Below are 15,377 nucleotides of genomic sequence, written 5' to 3'. Positions count from 1 at the left end.
TCCAGTGTGGTCCCTGAGTGCCCTGGGGGAGCGGGACGTGGCGGGGGGGTTGGTCCCTGTGGGGCTGGGGCTCCACAGAGGATGGCTGGGACCCGCCCCGCTCCCTGCGGCCTCACCCCTGCCAGATCAGCATCTGACTCCATCCTGGGGACCACCAAGCACCTCCAGTGCCTGCACCCTGGCAGTGAGCAACACCCTTGGAGAAGTCTGAGATCCTCAAATCTTTTCCCATTTGATGTGGGGGAGGAGGAGGTGATGCCGGGACACCCAGGCATGTGGCGGCTCTGCCACGGCTCTGCAGCCCCTGGCTTTCGAGTGTCGTCCCCCTCCAGAAAGAAAAATGCCACAAACACCCACCAGCAGAAACCAGCTGCTTTTTAATAGCTTCTCCAGGGGGAAGGGCTGCGGTGGGACAGGGCTTATCTCTGCATTTTATACTTCAAGGTCAAGAGACAAAAGACAGACGGGGATCGTTACTTATTAATGACGATGGAGAACTGCCCGCACGCCCGTGCACGGAGGCAATGTGGAGCGGTGCCAGGCACAGCCCCAGCCCACCCATTCACTGCTGGAGCTGCCGGTCAGGTGGCAGCAAGGCTTTCTGCTCCCAACGCCTGTTTTTTTGGATGAGGGATCCCACCGGACTCCTCTGGCCAGAGTGAGTCCCTCGAGTCCTGGAGCCATTGCAGACTCTCCCCTACAACTGGAGTATGAATTGGGGGCTGGGGAGCTCCTCGCTCTGCCCTGGCACCAGTACCTGTGGCTGCAGCTCCAGACACACGCAACATGGGGCAGAAGCCCCAGACCTTTGGCATGACCTAAGTGCAAGGCACTGTCAGCACCGCAGAGCATCCCACGGCCTGATCGAGTCCTCCCACAGGAGATTCACCCACCTTTGGGCAACAGTGCAGGAGCACGATGCTGCCCTGGCCACAGCGGGGGGCTGCAAGGTCACGGTGACTTCAGAGATGGCACTAACTGTGTCCTTGCTGAGCAAGGGGCATTTCTGCAGGCAAATTTATGAGCCAAAGAGGAGGAGCCGCAGGTGCACCCAGTTCCATCACCCAGGGCTCTCATGCAGGGCAGGAGGAGGGGACGCAGGTGAAGGAATAGCCCAAGGCAGAGGCTGAGAAGCCGTCGGGGGTGGTGGAGGATGCTGCGACTCCTGGGTGCAGCCGGCAGCCAGCCCGGGGCCGTGCACGGGGAGGGCAGTGCTGGTCATGCTCTGTGAGTGTCTAATACTGACACGGAGTAGAAGAGGGGCATCACCCCGGGAAGGGGCAGCCTCGCCGTCCTCCGCCCCGCCTAGCTGCTGTGGAAGATGCGGATGCGCTGTGCGATGTCCTTGCGGCACAGAGGGCAAGCGAGCAGCTGCTGGCAGCAGGTCTGGCAGCAGCAGACATGGCCACAGGGCAGGAAAATCATCTGGGTCTGGGGGAAGAGACAGAGGACACAGAGTGTTGCTGTCCTGTAACACTCATCCCAGCGCTGCCATACTCCAGCACAGGAGGAATCGGGGCTGGAGGAGATGGGGATCACTGGGGGGTGTCACAGTGCGGGAGAGAGCCCCACACCCCAGCCCCGGCGCAGCACAGTGCCGTGTGTGCACGGGGGTCTGGGCGCTGCAGAGAGCACGGCTGCGGCGGGCCTGAGGGAAGGACACGGCTCAGGGCTGAACCGAGCAGCCCCACGGATGCTTCCCACAGCTGCTCTCCAGACAGATGGGCACAGGAGCTCTGCAAGGAGCCCTGCCTGCCCTGCCCGCTCCCCGCTGCCGTGCCTCAGCCAGGCTGTGCTGGCGAGCACGAGGGATGAACATCCAGGTGTTGCCCAGGGCCCAGCTGGGGACACAGACATGGGGGGGTGCTGGCTGCTGCCCCTGCTCCAGCCCCAGGCCTGCACCGGGCTCTCACCTCCTGCTCCATGCAGACAACACACTCTGACTTCTTCTCGTCCCACTGCAGCGGCGGAGCCGTGGGGACCGCAGGGCTCAGGGGCTCCTCGAAGGGAGCGCTGGGTTCTGGGGCTGCAGGGACCTCGGCATCCACCGCCCTCAGCAGCTCTGCAACCACAAACAGGGGGTCTGAGCACCAGGAGAGCTGCACCCCCAACCCACCCGGCACATACTGGGGTGGCTGCAGGCAGGTTGGCCCTTGGCGGTCCCATAAATAAGAAAGTTGATAGGACCAGCTCGACAGCAAAGCCAGAGCTCTGCCTTTCCTCCTCCACACCAGCCCCGCACAGCTCTGCACCCGAAGGGAAGCATCTGGCCCTGCAGATCTCCCCGCTCAAGGCTCAGGTACCTGCTGCGAGTGTAAAAGGTATCAGAGACCAGGCAGAAAAGAAACGGTGGTACCTGGGATTGTCTTGGCCACAGCCAGGATCTCCTGAGCTCTCTTGAGGATGGCACGCTGCAGGCCAGCCTCCATCACGCCGATCTGCGGAGCAAGAGGAGGGCTGTTAGCTGTCAGCTCTCAGAGGAGAAAGGAGACCTATGGCCCAAAGGGGCCACTGCAAACTCTTGGGCCTCGCAGCCAGACCCGGCCATGCCAAGGAAGCACCACCACCAGGCGTCAAAGCCAGGTAAGGGAATTCCCCCAGTGCCATTTCTACTACAGAGAACATCTGAAAGTATATGAAAAAACCAGCTTGTGTAGTGTTCCAGGAGAGCTGTCGCTCCCTGGGACAGGGCACAGAGCAGCACTGGCACCTCTCCTTGCTGGGGGGCACACACAAGAACACCAAGACCCCTCCTGCCAGACCCGCCGTGACCACAGCCACGAGCACAGCCCGGCTGGCAGCATGGGGGGGGGTGTCAGTCGGTGTTGTCCTGCACCATGGATCTGCTGTCTCGTACCTTTTCCAGGTCACTGGCAGTCATGGTGCTGAGCGTTTGCAAGGATATTTGATGGTGTGCAAAGACTGGCACATACTGTTCAGCAGACAGCTCGATTAAAAGGTTCACCAGCTGCCGCTCCAAGCCCTCCTCCTGCAAAACACAAGGCAAACTCCCAGACTTCGCTCTCGAGAAAAAAGCACGGAGACAGGCAGCAGCAAGGCTGGCAGCAAGGGCAGGCAGTGTGCTCATTCCTGCCCTCTGCCCTGCCCAAAGTGTTTTGTATCCCCAAAGCCACTAAAGCTCGAAAGCCCAACAGCAAGAGGAGCTCTGGCCCTGGGTGTTTTATGAGCACAGTTCAAATCACTGTTTTAGGCAAGAATGAAACACAACCGTTTTGGCAGCCAGTGTCTGCAACAGCACCTGCTTTGCACACTCAAGCCGATGTGCAGCCCGGGCAGAGCTCAGACCATCCCTTCGTGGCCACCCCCCTGGGTATTTTAACAGCACAAAGTCCTGGCTCAATATAGTAGGGCAGGAAGGGGCAGGAGTTGCTGCTGCATTCAGACAGATTTGCTGGACAATTTGGGGAACCAAGCAGAGCTGTCTGGGTGTTCAGCTGGACAAATCGCCCTGCCTGGAAGGTGCTCAGAGTCCCCTGCTCCCGGGAAGCAGCCCCACAGTGGGATGGCAGCTCCCGCTGGCAGAGAGCCGAGGTGTCAGCTCCTTACAGACCTGGGCAGCCCCGTAACCCCCAACGTACAGGAATGAGAGAGGGCTGCTGGGCAGCCCCCCTCAGAGCACGATGAGCCCAGGGTGTCCCCTGGCTTGTCAGCTTTTCAAGGGGTCAGTGCCCTGCTCCCTGACTTCGCTGAACCTGTGGGTCCAGGCAAGGCTGCCTCTGCTCCCCCCGTGCTCTGCAGATCAGCCCACAGCTACAGCGAAAGCATTAACTGCAGCAGCCACCTGGAGTTTCAGGGAGAGGGGCTTCTGGTTCAGCAGGCGCTGGTACTGGATCAGCCAGTAGTTCTCCTGTTTGGTTTCGCTCTTTGCCTCCATTTCCAGCTGAAAAACAAACTCATTCATTCAACAGCCCAAGATAATGTTGTAAGTGGTATTTAGGGCAGCCTGAGTTGGACATGCAGGAGGGGTAAGGGACAGCCTGGGCTGTGTGGGGCTGTGCCAGCTCAGAGCGCTGCCCTGGGCACAGCTAGAGGAGGACGGGCATTTCTGCCTGCTGCAGGCTGATCCCACTTTGATCCCCGTGTCCAGGCTAGGGTTGTGCATCCTTCCAGTCACTTTGTCCCAGACACTGCACCTGGTCTCCTGAAGCTCAGGAGAGTCTGGAGGTCTTCAGGATTACAAGGTCACACACAAGGACCTGTAGAATTGTGCTCTCCCCTCCCTCCAACTCCCTTTCCCGACGGGAGATAAATTGATGATGATGGTTGCTCACACTACACCAGGGAGCGGTGCTAACTCTGCCCCTGAGAGCTCACATTAGCACTTTTTGAAGTTAAATTAGTGTCTGGATCTGGGCACAACCCCTCAGAAGCCTCCTCTGCTCCCCTTTATCCCCGTGCTGTCCCAGGGACTCTCTCCCTGCAGCCAGTCTATGCACTTCCTCATCTACAGCTCCTAATCAGGGGCCTTCATTACCAGTATCTGTCGCAGTTCTTCTTCCCTTTGCTTCTTTTCTTTGAGCAGCTGCTGCAGCAGGTAGCCGAGTGCTTGGCGTTGCTCTGTGATCACCCCCTGCAATAGAAGGACTCTGGCACCCACATCTCTGTACCGTATCACTGCAAGCAATCACCCTGCTCTGATTTCCAGCGAAGCACTTACCATACCCACACCAGTCCCAGCAGATGTGGGAGCACCGTGCTCCACAGGCCCTCAGCCCGGCTGAGCAGACAGCCTGAATCCTCTCCTAGCAGCTGGCATGGCAGACCCAAGCTGCACCCATTTCTTTCGGTCCTGCACTGACCATTACCCAGCGGTGCCAAGCCCCAGCACACCCCGGGCAGCCCCAGACCACGCTGGCCTGCAGCAGTTCTTCACCACTCCCTCTGAAGTTCAGTCAATGGCATTACAAGTGTCCGTGGTTCCCCTCCTTCACTAAGAAAGACCACCTGAAACTAGGTCTAGAAGTCTGCAGGGACGCAGGACAGGTAAGGTAGCACCTCCCCACGCCTTTGGGGAGCTTGCTTTGACCAGGGTCTCACACCAAGCACCGCCAGGTGCCAGGGCAAGGTAAGTCATCGCTGCAGCCACATCACTGCAGCCACACCACTGGGAAATGAAAAGTTCATCACCTCGGGAACCTCGGACCGTGTGGCATCTCTGCATGGCTCAGTCCCAGTTAGCTCATACCTGCTGGGAGGAGCACTGAGCAGAGGCCAGCAGTCATCAGCCACAAGGATTTCAGATGTCCGTGGCCAAAGGGACAAGGACTCTGTTAGAAGGCTGACCTTCCTACAGGAGAAGTGTGGGGAGACCTTCACTGATCAGCATCGGGACCCCACACAGGGACAGGGTCCTCTGTTTAAGCAGGAGAGAGGAACGCCTGCCTCTCACAGCCAAGACCAGTAGCTGATGGGAGATGCTTTGCCCTGACGGAGGCAGGAAAGCTTTGCTGCGTCAGGACCCCCGCAGAGGTGAGAGGGACAACTAACCACGCATGGGAGCTGCTCCAGAGGAGAAACCCAGGCAGCTTCGGCCAGCCTTGGGATGAGCTGCGGCCACCCCGCCGATATTGCTCTCTCCCAGAGTCACCTTGCAAGAGACCTGCACAAACACCTCCCCTTGTCAGGGTGCTTTTGGTTCTTCCCACTTTCCAAAGATTTATCAAGTTCATTACTAAAGCACCTGTTTATGGGGGGATGAAGCAACTGTCTGATGTGTGGGAGGTATCTAGCATGACAGCAGAAATGCTTCTACCAAAGCCCTTTTTGGGTGCAGCAGGGCCCCTTTGGCTGTCCGACGGCCAGCGGGTACACAGAGAAGTTTACGCCTCATTTCTCAGCACCCAGTGCTGAAGCTGCAGACACAGTGTGCTGCCTGCTGGGCTGCAGATGGGTACTGGGGCAGAGGCTCCTTTTCTGCACTCCCCTGGAGCTCCTGCGCTCACCTCACAGGAACCACTCCAGTCCAGTGGCATCTGAACCACACCTGTCTGGGGCTCCGTGGTCTTCCCTGCATGACCTTTGGGGGTCCCTCACCCTCAGGCCTCCAACACTGCAGCATTATACAGAGGAGCTGCATGAGTTAAGGTAGCACAACCCAAATCTTACACTCCGAGGTGTCCGGCGCAGGGCTCAGAGGCAGTCCTGTCTTACGTCAGCACTTCCCAACCTGTTGTGTGCACTACTCTGGGAAAGTATATGGTGTTTGCTACTGGTTTCAGGCTGACTAAACAGGTGACCTAACCTGGCAAAAAGCGCACACAAGAAAACAACTGATGCAAAGGCATAATAACAAAATTTAAAGCCAAGCTGCTTAAGCCAAACTTGATATTCCTCCATGTGTGACTGCTGATGAAGTCACTCCATCGAATGGTGGGATGGTGGGGCAGAGCAGCCTGGGAGACAAGGCTTAGACATGGAGGGGGAGAACTGACAGCCATCACTGGCAGGTATTTAAAAACAAAACACAACACAACAATGTAAGAAGACATGCAATGCATGGCAGGCAGGTGTTTCTGGATCGCAAAATCCTTCCCCAGCAAACCTGGAAGTGCCCATTGCTGTCAGGGCCGACTCGTTTGTCTCTCCCCTAAAAATGCATCGAGATGTTTAGGAGCAGCAGCCATGCTCCCATGTTACCATGACAAAGAGGGTTTTGTGGTATCCTGTGGGTAAGTACCTTTCTGACTAAGCATAAAACCATCTGGAAACTGCAAGGAGCAAAAGAAGCAAGTGGAGCTTTTGCGATCCCAGAGCAGAGAGAGGGTGGTGGGGCAGCCCCAGAGCCCTACATACCTGCAGCGTCTCTGTGTCCAGTTCTTGCCTCTTTAACTCCAGCTGTGTCAACTGCAATAACTCTGTTTCTATTAATTTAATCTAAACAGAAGATGAAACATTTTTTACTGACATTTGAAATTACTTTAATTTATGCTCTTTTAAAATGAGGTCTAACTGCTGCCCTGGGAGGGACAGCACTGCAAAGCTGCCCAGAAGTTTGGGGAACCTGCTAATGCCCTTCTTGTGACGCATGCTCTTTAGATCACTTTTTGTCTCTTGCCTGAGGAGCTGTGTCCCCCATTCTCTAATTGTCTCTTTGCTCTGAACACCCTCTGTTGAAGTCTAGAAGCACACTGCAGTCAGTTCCTTCAGACAAACATTTTGCAGCCACTCCAGAAGGCAGCAACCGATTGTCCTCTTAGCATCACCACTCAAACTGCATATTAACTGGGGCAGGGTCCTGGTTTCTAGATGCTCCAGAAAATCCCATAATGATATGTGCTCTTTCAGGTGGGGCAACTGAGACACAGAGAGGTGAAGTGAGCTGCCCAGGATCCCACAGCAAAGCCAAGATGAGAGCCCAGCTCACCAATCTGCCAGGCCATCTACCATCCCCAGGCCACGCTGCTTCATGTGTGCCACTGACCACGAACTGCCGCTGCCACCGGGGCTCTGCAGCAGGCAGCACCCACGGCTCCAGCCCCTTCGCTGCCTGTGCAGGACGCTGGATCTCGGTAGTAAAATGTCCAACCATGGTATGAAGGAACAAACTCCCTTTGTTTACAGAGCAAGTGCGAGCAAACTGCAGGGCTCTTGTTGATGAACTCAAGCAATGGAGAGTTGTTAGACTCATCTCCTGGACCGTCCGTGCACAGTCCATAGGCTTCTAGCACAACGCAGAGGTTGGTCACTGAGTGACTCAATATATCCAAGCTCTTAAGCTTATCCACCAACTCCTGACCCCAGACTTTTCTGCTAGAGTCAGATCAGGAGAGGGAAGATTCTGGCCCACTGTGTCAGAAACCAGCCACCTATCCGTGCATCGACCACCGCTACTTTCTCCGCCAGCTCTTGCTCTTCTCCCCACCTATCACATTGCACCTTCTGCAGAATGGAGCTCAGAAAGGCAGGCTAAGAATGGGAAAGAAAAGGTGAATTTATGGCTCGAGGTGCAGTTCTGATGTGCTGGATGGAGATGCAGTGGATTCATGTGGAAACAGCAGCCCTGCTAAGTAAACAACCTGAAGGAAATCGTAGCTGCAACTGCCGATCACCCCGACAGAGCCAACGCAGGTCTGTCCTCTAGTGACCACTCTCCAGCACTTCACCCCCACTAGTGCTGGGATGAGTGAAGCAATGGCAATCCCACTGCTCCCCCCAACCTAAAACCTGCATTGACACTCCCTCCTATGGAGCTGGGAGACTGCAGTTTAACCAACACTGCCCAACGCTTTGTTACAGAGCCCTTAGCAATACAGGAGCTCTTCATTCCCTCCAGACCCTGCTCTATGCTCACAGAGCTTAGATCTTCCTCAGAAGTGTCTCATCGAATGGCAGTATGAGCTCAGTAGCTGGCTGCTCTTTTCTCTGTTGCTGACTCACCTGGTTCCTGATCTGCCTGTGCATAAGATCCTTCTTCACTTGGAGAGCTTCAAAGGCAGCCTTCTGCATCTCAATCTAAGGGACAGAAAAGTCCTGCTTAGTGAGGTTGTTGATGCAGCTGCAAATGGGCTAAGAAACCCTGTTACCTTGCAGTGACTCGTGTACAAGCACCTGAACAGTGCTGACTCCGGGCAACAGTGTGCTGATGACACTGTGACTTAAATCCCACAGTCCCAAAAGGTGAAACCCACTTTACAGACAGACACAGAAGCTATATTCACGTTCTTCAAACACACATTTTGAATGCTCTATATGACCCCAGCGCTCAGCTCCAGCAGCACTGAGCACCCAGGCTGTGCAATAGGGCAGGGCTGCCCAACACTGCTGAAAAATGAGCTGCAGAGATCTCAGATTCAAAAGGAGGTATTCAAAAGGAGCAGAGGCTTTCAAAATGCTCCTTGTAGGCAGCTTGCCCCAAGTCACCCAGGAAACCTGCCAAAAAGACAGGACTTCTATCCCAAAATCATATTAATCATCAGACCAGTTTTGCTTTGGTCTGTGCTGCTGCCTTTTCTGAAAATTTGCTGTCTAGTTAAAAAACAACTAATTTTTTCTTTCAACCACCCAAGGCAGTTTGTTAGAATACCAGAGATTCTCAAAGTTTAGCATGCAGTGTTAAATAAAATAACTTGCATGCAGCCCAGCCCTGCCACCATTGCTTCTGTGATCCACTCTCAACCCTGCTTTCACTTGCAGTTGCTTTCCCTTGATCCCCCCCTGCAAGCAGTTTGCTCCCTTGCCTACCTGCTGCAAGATCTGACTAACAGCTTTGTTCTGATCCAGCTGTTGCCAAGCCAGGATTTGCTGGAACTTCTGGTCCATCTCAGCTAGGCTGCAAGAAGATGGAATTGCCACGGAGTTACTGCTGTGTCTGAGACTCTGAACACAAAAAAGACCTCATGGCCCTCTACAGCTCCCTGAAAGGAGGGTGCAGAGAGCTGGGGATAAGTCTCTTGAACCAAGTATTAAGTGATAAGACAAGAGGGAATGGCCTCAAGCTGCACCAGGGAAGGTTTAGACTAGATGTCAGGAAGTATTTCTTTGCAGAAGGGGCTGTTGGGCGTTGGAATGGGCTGCCCAGGGCAGGGGGGGAGTCCCCATCCCTGCAGGGGTTGAAGAGTCGGGCTGACCCAGCGCTGAGGGATCTGGTGGAGTTGGGAACTGTTCATGTTGGGTTAATGGTTGGACTGGATGATCTTTAAGGTCTTTTCCAACCTAGACGATTCTGTAAAGAGGAAAACCAGACAACAGGGAATCCAGGAATGGAGAAATGTATTATATTGCCTGCATATACTGCCTGCACTTGCAGGCAGGACAGTGTCGGCCCACTGTCCTCTGTTGGGCAGGTCACAGGCACACAAGGTTGTTTCTGTTCAGTGCCAGATTAAAAGGTGAGAAATTGGACATGTCTGTACCTACAGGAATGCAACAAGTCCTATGTATATACAAACAGCATCCTTGACACCACCCTGGGAGGTGAGGAAATGAGTTCTGTGCTGGAGTCAGACACCGAACTGGCTAACAAAACAGAAAGAAGACCAGTCTAATTTCATCCTCCATATTCAGGAGAATGCATAAAGTAAAATAAAGAGTGTAAAAAAAAGTGATAGTTCTTCCCACATGGTTAACACACATATTCTTGTGGTTAGAAGGTAGTTCATTTAATCAAGTTTGACTGTTTCTTTAAATTGCACTGCCACCTGCTCTTGCACAGCTATCCTGCTGCATTCCAGCGGCTGCAGGAGTTCCTGGGTGTGTATATGGGAGTTACATCGGGGACTTTACAATAGTGCCACCAGCCCCAGACACCTCCCGCTGTACCTGGAGCAGGCCTGGTTGACAAGGTCTTGCCGACGAGACTCGTAGGTCATTTGGATGAGCTTGTTCTTGTAGCTCTCGGCCAGCATTTGTTGCATGGCAGCTAGGAGACAGAAATACTGTCAGTCAGTGTCAGAAGCGGGTGTCTAGAACAGGCGATCATCTACCACTGCTGCTACATCACTTGAAACTAACAGTGCTTTCTCTCATTTCCAACCTGTCCTTGCTTTTTCCACTTCATTCATTTCAGAGCAGACTCATTCAGCTGCAAGAATTACAGCTATTTATTGGGAAAGTAGCTGAGCAAACTCCACTCTGCCTGTGCTTGGATTGCTTCAGCACTCAGAGCCCAGCCACTTCCTACAGACCCTCAGATGGGCTGCAGCTCTGTTCATCCTGCTGCAAGTAACCCATCCTTGGGGTGACAACACAGACACCATTTCCCTTCCAAGCTCCGCAGATATGTCCATGGTCATCATGATCAGAAGAGGCTCCCTAGCACCATTCCACACAGCTCCTGCCTCAGGAACCTGACCAGTTACAGTTACCTCTGCAAAATGAAGCACTTTGTGTGTTTACATCCAGTCTCACAAACTCATTGTGTGATGCTGTAGCTACACAGGGAGCAGAGCTTGCACCCCAAGGAGAACCAGCAGCGAGCTGAAGGTGAAAGCAGTGGATTTTCACAGGCTGGAGTGATGGGCTAAGGCCAACTGGGGGAGTTTCATTAAGGCCAAATGCTGGGTTCTACACCTTGGTCACAACCCCCAGCAGCACTACAGGCCTGGGGAGGAGTGGCTGGAGAGCTGCCAGTCAGAGAGGGACCTGCGGGGGTTGATCGACAGCTGGATGAACACGAGCCAGCAGTGTGCCCGGGTGGCCAAGAAGGCCAATGGCATCCTGGCTTGTGTCAGCCATAGTGTGGCCAGCAGGGACAGGGAAGGGATCTCACCTCCATACTGGTGAGGCCGCCCCTCGATGGGTGGGTTCAGTTTTGGGCCCCTCACCCCAAAAAGGCCATTGAGTGACTCGAGCGTGGCCAGAGAAGGGCAACGGAGCTGGGGCAGGGTCTGGAGCACAGGTCTGCTGGGGAGCGGCTGGGGGAACTGGGGGGGTTCAGTCTGGAGAAGAGGAGGCTGAGGGGAGACCTCCTGGCCCTCTGCAACTCCCTGCCAGGAGGGGGCAGAGAGGGGGGATGAGTCTCTGGAGCCAAGGAACCAGCACCAGGCCCAGAGGGAATGGCCTCAAGCTGCCCAGGGCAGGGTCAGGCTGGCTCTGAGGAAGGATTTCTGTGCAGAAGGGGCTGTTGGGCGTTGGAATGGGCTGCCCAGGGCAGGGGGGGAGTCCCCGGGATCCCTGGAGGGGTTGAAGAGTCGGGCTGAGCCAGCGCTGAGGGATCTGGGGGAGTTGGGAACGGTCAGGGTGAGGTTTATGTTGGGCTGGAGGAGCTTCAAGGGCTTTTCCAACCTGGATGATTCTGGGATTCTGTGATCAGATATGGTACATGTGTAATACTACCCCTGCAGCTCTGCCCCACTGCACCCAGCAAGAGAGCATGAATGGGTGTGTGACAAAGCACCTCCCATATGGTTGTCACCTATTCAGCGCACCTCCAGTGGAACCAGGTCTTTCTTGCACTTTACCACCCCAGAGTTGTCTGGACTTACAGGCCACTTCCCTTCTGCGTAGATGCTCCGTCTCCTCCTGTGTTATTGCCATCAGCTGTTCCATCCTTATTCTGACAAACAAACAAGAACAATTCAGCCACTCCTTCAAATAAGCACTATCTCACTTCTCCTCCACTCACCCAGCTCAGAGCCTAAAGGCTGGGCAGATTCACTCTGCCACCTGCTCAGGAAAGCCATGTGCTTATCAGAGACACAAAAGTCTCCGTGATTTCTTGGTAAGGAAGAGACGACATAATTTTTGCTCAAAACCACAGGGACAATTGATTCTTAGACTGGAAAGCTGATCTTTCTGAGAAACAGAACATTTATGCAATGTGCATACACTCCCACCAAACACTGTGCCAGTCCCATTTATTGCTTTCCTTTCTCTTGAGGCCTGACAAGCACTTTAAACCTGACCTAAGTGAGCAGTGCCACTGAAGGCAGCAGTATGGCCTCCATTCCCACCTCCTCCATCCTTGTCCTAGCACAAACACACACAGCATCACTCAACAGATCAGGAACTGGTCTGTCTGGAAAACTATCTGACATACAAAGGGATTATTTTCAGCCAGGTCAGTGTCCCCATCCAGTTTACTGTGCCACAGCACAAACAGTTGGCCGAAGGGAGGGGAGAGTTGGGGACAACTGATTTTGGTGACAAAGCTAGCTCAGAGCGTTGGCTGAATGGCAGCATTGCTTTCAACGTATTCCTCCCAGCCTGTACACATTACCGGACCACTTTCATAAATTGCTTTCCAACAGATGTAGCATTTCTGTTGGTCCCTGACAGTGGAATATAGGGGTTTGTTCCCAAACTCGTTAGCTAGGACCATTCAGAGATGAAAAAGGTAAAATCACCATCCCATTGGGTTTGCCAGACTGAGTAGGACCAGGCACATCTAGTCCAATGTCTTGCCTCCAGCAGTGACCAGAACCAGCTGCAGGTATGACATGAATCTCCCTGGACTTTAAGGTGGGTTCAGACTGGTGGCTCTGAAAGGAAGGTCCGAGCCCTCTTCCCAGATTCTTGCCCCTCTTCCAGAACAGCTTGTTTCAAGGAGACTCACCTCTCATTCTCCAAGGATTTCAGAATATCTGAACTTTGTTTTTGCCTAAAAAGAGATAAAATAAGAAGTTTTCATCAAGTGAGCAGGACATTCTACTCTCCCAGAGGGCAGAAAATGACTTTGCTTGCATCAGCACCAGCCCAGCAGGAGATCCAGCTGATCTAGGCAGTGGTACCTTCAAATACTTCAAATATCCACCTTCCATGAGGAATTCAAATTTTTTTCCAAAGCACTGCAAAAGTCCAACAGCACACCTATGTGTGAAATGCAGTTTAAGGTGTCAAATTCCACTTCCCTTGAATGGGACTTTGGCAGTTCAACAGCTAAGGCACCACCTACAGACATCGATCCTGATCAGTTCTGTAACACTCAGAAGGGGCACAGTGAACTGCTCGGAATAAGACAAATTAACATGAGCCCCTGAAGGACAGAGATCACTGTAAGGCACCCTGGGACCCTACCTCTGGTTGTCCTCTAGCAGCTTCTGGATACGGCTGGCAATGCCTTGCTCTGCTTGCTTCAACTGCTGCAGCAGCTTCAGGCGCTCCTCCTCCAAATAGCGCTGGTGCTTGGTCAGACCCTTCTCCAGCCTCATCTGGTCCTGAGCCAAAGCAAGAGAGAACCAAAGGAGGAACTGGTCAGTTTAGGAAAAGCAGTGTCTTGTACAGGGCCTGCCCAGAGGAGACCCACCTCTCTCACTGTCTGCAGTATCTCATCCTTCTGACTGTTGATCTGCTGAACAAGCAGAGCGTGTTCTCTTTGCCCCATGTTCAGGCGCCGCTCAAATTCCAGCTTCTCCTGCATTTTTTTTTCCTGAGAGGAGCAAGAAGAAAGATGAATGCCAGAAATCAGTAGAAGGCTGGCTCTGCTCCTTCCCAAGCAAGTATAAATTCTGGCAAAAATGTAAAAGTAAACCCCTTGACTACAAGCAAGCAAGCCAAATGGCAAACAGTAGACTTGACTAGGGGATGGGAATGTTGTCTCCTTAGGAACCTAAAAATTGTGAAGCAGAAGCTACTGCTCTCTTTATGACAGTCTCCAAACTCCCCACAACTCATTTCAAAGTCACAAAGCTGAAGTCCCTGGGCATCAACCCACACAACTGAAACAGCCAATACAAACACCTGGAGGGAAGCCCAAAATTAAGGTTGTGTTCAATTCCAGATGGCAAAGGACTCCCTTGTCTGAAGACAACAAGGGAAGGCACCAGCCAGCTAGGAGCAGCTCTAGCCAAGGGGAGAGGTGAAATGCATTACAGGAGCTTCTGATTATTTCAAAGTGAGCCTGGCACAGGGGAAGAGACAAAGACTAGTGAAATAAAAAGAAGAGGAAACCAAAAGTTCAGCAAGGTGAGGGGAATAGAGTACAGAAACAAGGAACGCTAGGAAATAGCAGGAATGGTGACACTGAGTCAAAGCAGTAGTCACGGAGGGGATGGAGTTTGGGGCAGGGACATACTGCTGCCCACCGCATGCAAAAAACAAACTGAGCTTTCAGCACAGAGAGGCAAGAAAAAAAGCCACCAGGTATGAAAGCCCTCAGATCCAACTCTGCACATGTTACTGATTAATTTGAGCTGATTTTAATGATTTTTGGTGATTTTGATTTAAATAAGGAATGATTAGGCCTAACCAATTAAATGGAATTTTACAGGAGTTAAGTTTTATAACAGTTAGAAAAAGATAGTTGTGTAATGTTTTAAGTAGCCATAGAAATATTGCATTTAGTTTAGAGTAACCATACAACCAGTCATGCTGCTACAAAATCCTTTGTAATGTCCCAGACTAAGGCCACATAGGCTGGTAATAATCATTAACTAGATTTCTATTGAAAGAATAGGATTCCTGACCAGGTACTATTGTTAGGCTGTTCAGTAAGGATGGTTTATTGCCCCATCAACCAGGATGTTCTAAAAGATACATTGTGAAAGGGCCTCAAAGCATGTTAAAATTGTAATGTGAGCCAAAGTCCTTGAGACAAGGACATTGGAGGGTCTTTCTTTTGAGTTGGTGGTCTGTGGTGGTCATAAAAGCAGTCCTTTGACTCAATTTAAAGACAAAATGCGCATGAATGGAAAGGGGTGGGATTAAGGAAATTAATTACAAGAATTGATACGACTATGTATGAGAATCTGTTTACTATGCATCATTATATCCTCTATAATCAGCATGCTACACAAGTTAGGCATGTGGTGTTGGTGAGACGACTCCCCTGCACACCCGGCCGTTAATAAAGGAGTGTCTGTTATCTACATCCCATTGGTGTCAATAAGTTCTTTTATCTCGCTTGGTGACACAAACACAGACTGATTTGAAGTGGAACTGCTCACTCACGAGAGAGACTGCAGCTCATCGGCTGTGTGTGT

General features: G+C 52.7%; 1 protein-coding gene across 3 annotated transcripts in view; it reads right to left on the bottom strand.

The window, feature by feature from the left end:
- Positions 1-360: 360 nt before the first annotated feature.
- The window catches only part of LRSAM1 (leucine rich repeat and sterile alpha motif containing 1), a 30,932-nt gene continuing 15,915 nt past the window's right edge, over positions 361-15,377 (bottom strand). For all 3 annotated transcript variants that reach the window (XM_074923466.1, XM_074923464.1, XM_074923465.1), the window contains 14 exons: positions 13,703-13,825; positions 13,474-13,613; positions 13,013-13,057; positions 11,943-12,013; positions 10,279-10,378; positions 9,202-9,289; positions 8,398-8,472; positions 6,814-6,894; positions 4,496-4,591; positions 3,803-3,901; positions 2,858-2,989; positions 2,357-2,438; positions 1,914-2,062; positions 361-1,431 (listed from right to left, as the gene is read on the bottom strand). In XM_074923466.1, the coding sequence (XP_074779567.1) occupies positions 1,306-1,431; positions 1,914-2,062; positions 2,357-2,438; positions 2,858-2,989; positions 3,803-3,901; positions 4,496-4,591; positions 6,814-6,894; positions 8,398-8,472; positions 9,202-9,289; positions 10,279-10,378; positions 11,943-12,013; positions 13,013-13,057; positions 13,474-13,613; positions 13,703-13,825 (1,407 nt within the window). In that variant the 3' untranslated portion in view covers positions 361-1,305. The remainder of the gene's footprint in view (positions 1,432-1,913; positions 2,063-2,356; positions 2,439-2,857; positions 2,990-3,802; positions 3,902-4,495; positions 4,592-6,813; positions 6,895-8,397; positions 8,473-9,201; positions 9,290-10,278; positions 10,379-11,942; positions 12,014-13,012; positions 13,058-13,473; positions 13,614-13,702; positions 13,826-15,377) is intronic.

This window comes from Athene noctua, chromosome 20 (genome assembly GCF_965140245.1).
Source record: "Athene noctua chromosome 20, bAthNoc1.hap1.1, whole genome shotgun sequence".
NCBI classification, from domain to species: Eukaryota; Metazoa; Chordata; class Aves; order Strigiformes; family Strigidae; genus Athene; species Athene noctua.
Note: the sequence above shows the minus strand (reverse complement) of the source record. Positions and strands in the feature narration are given on the sequence as shown.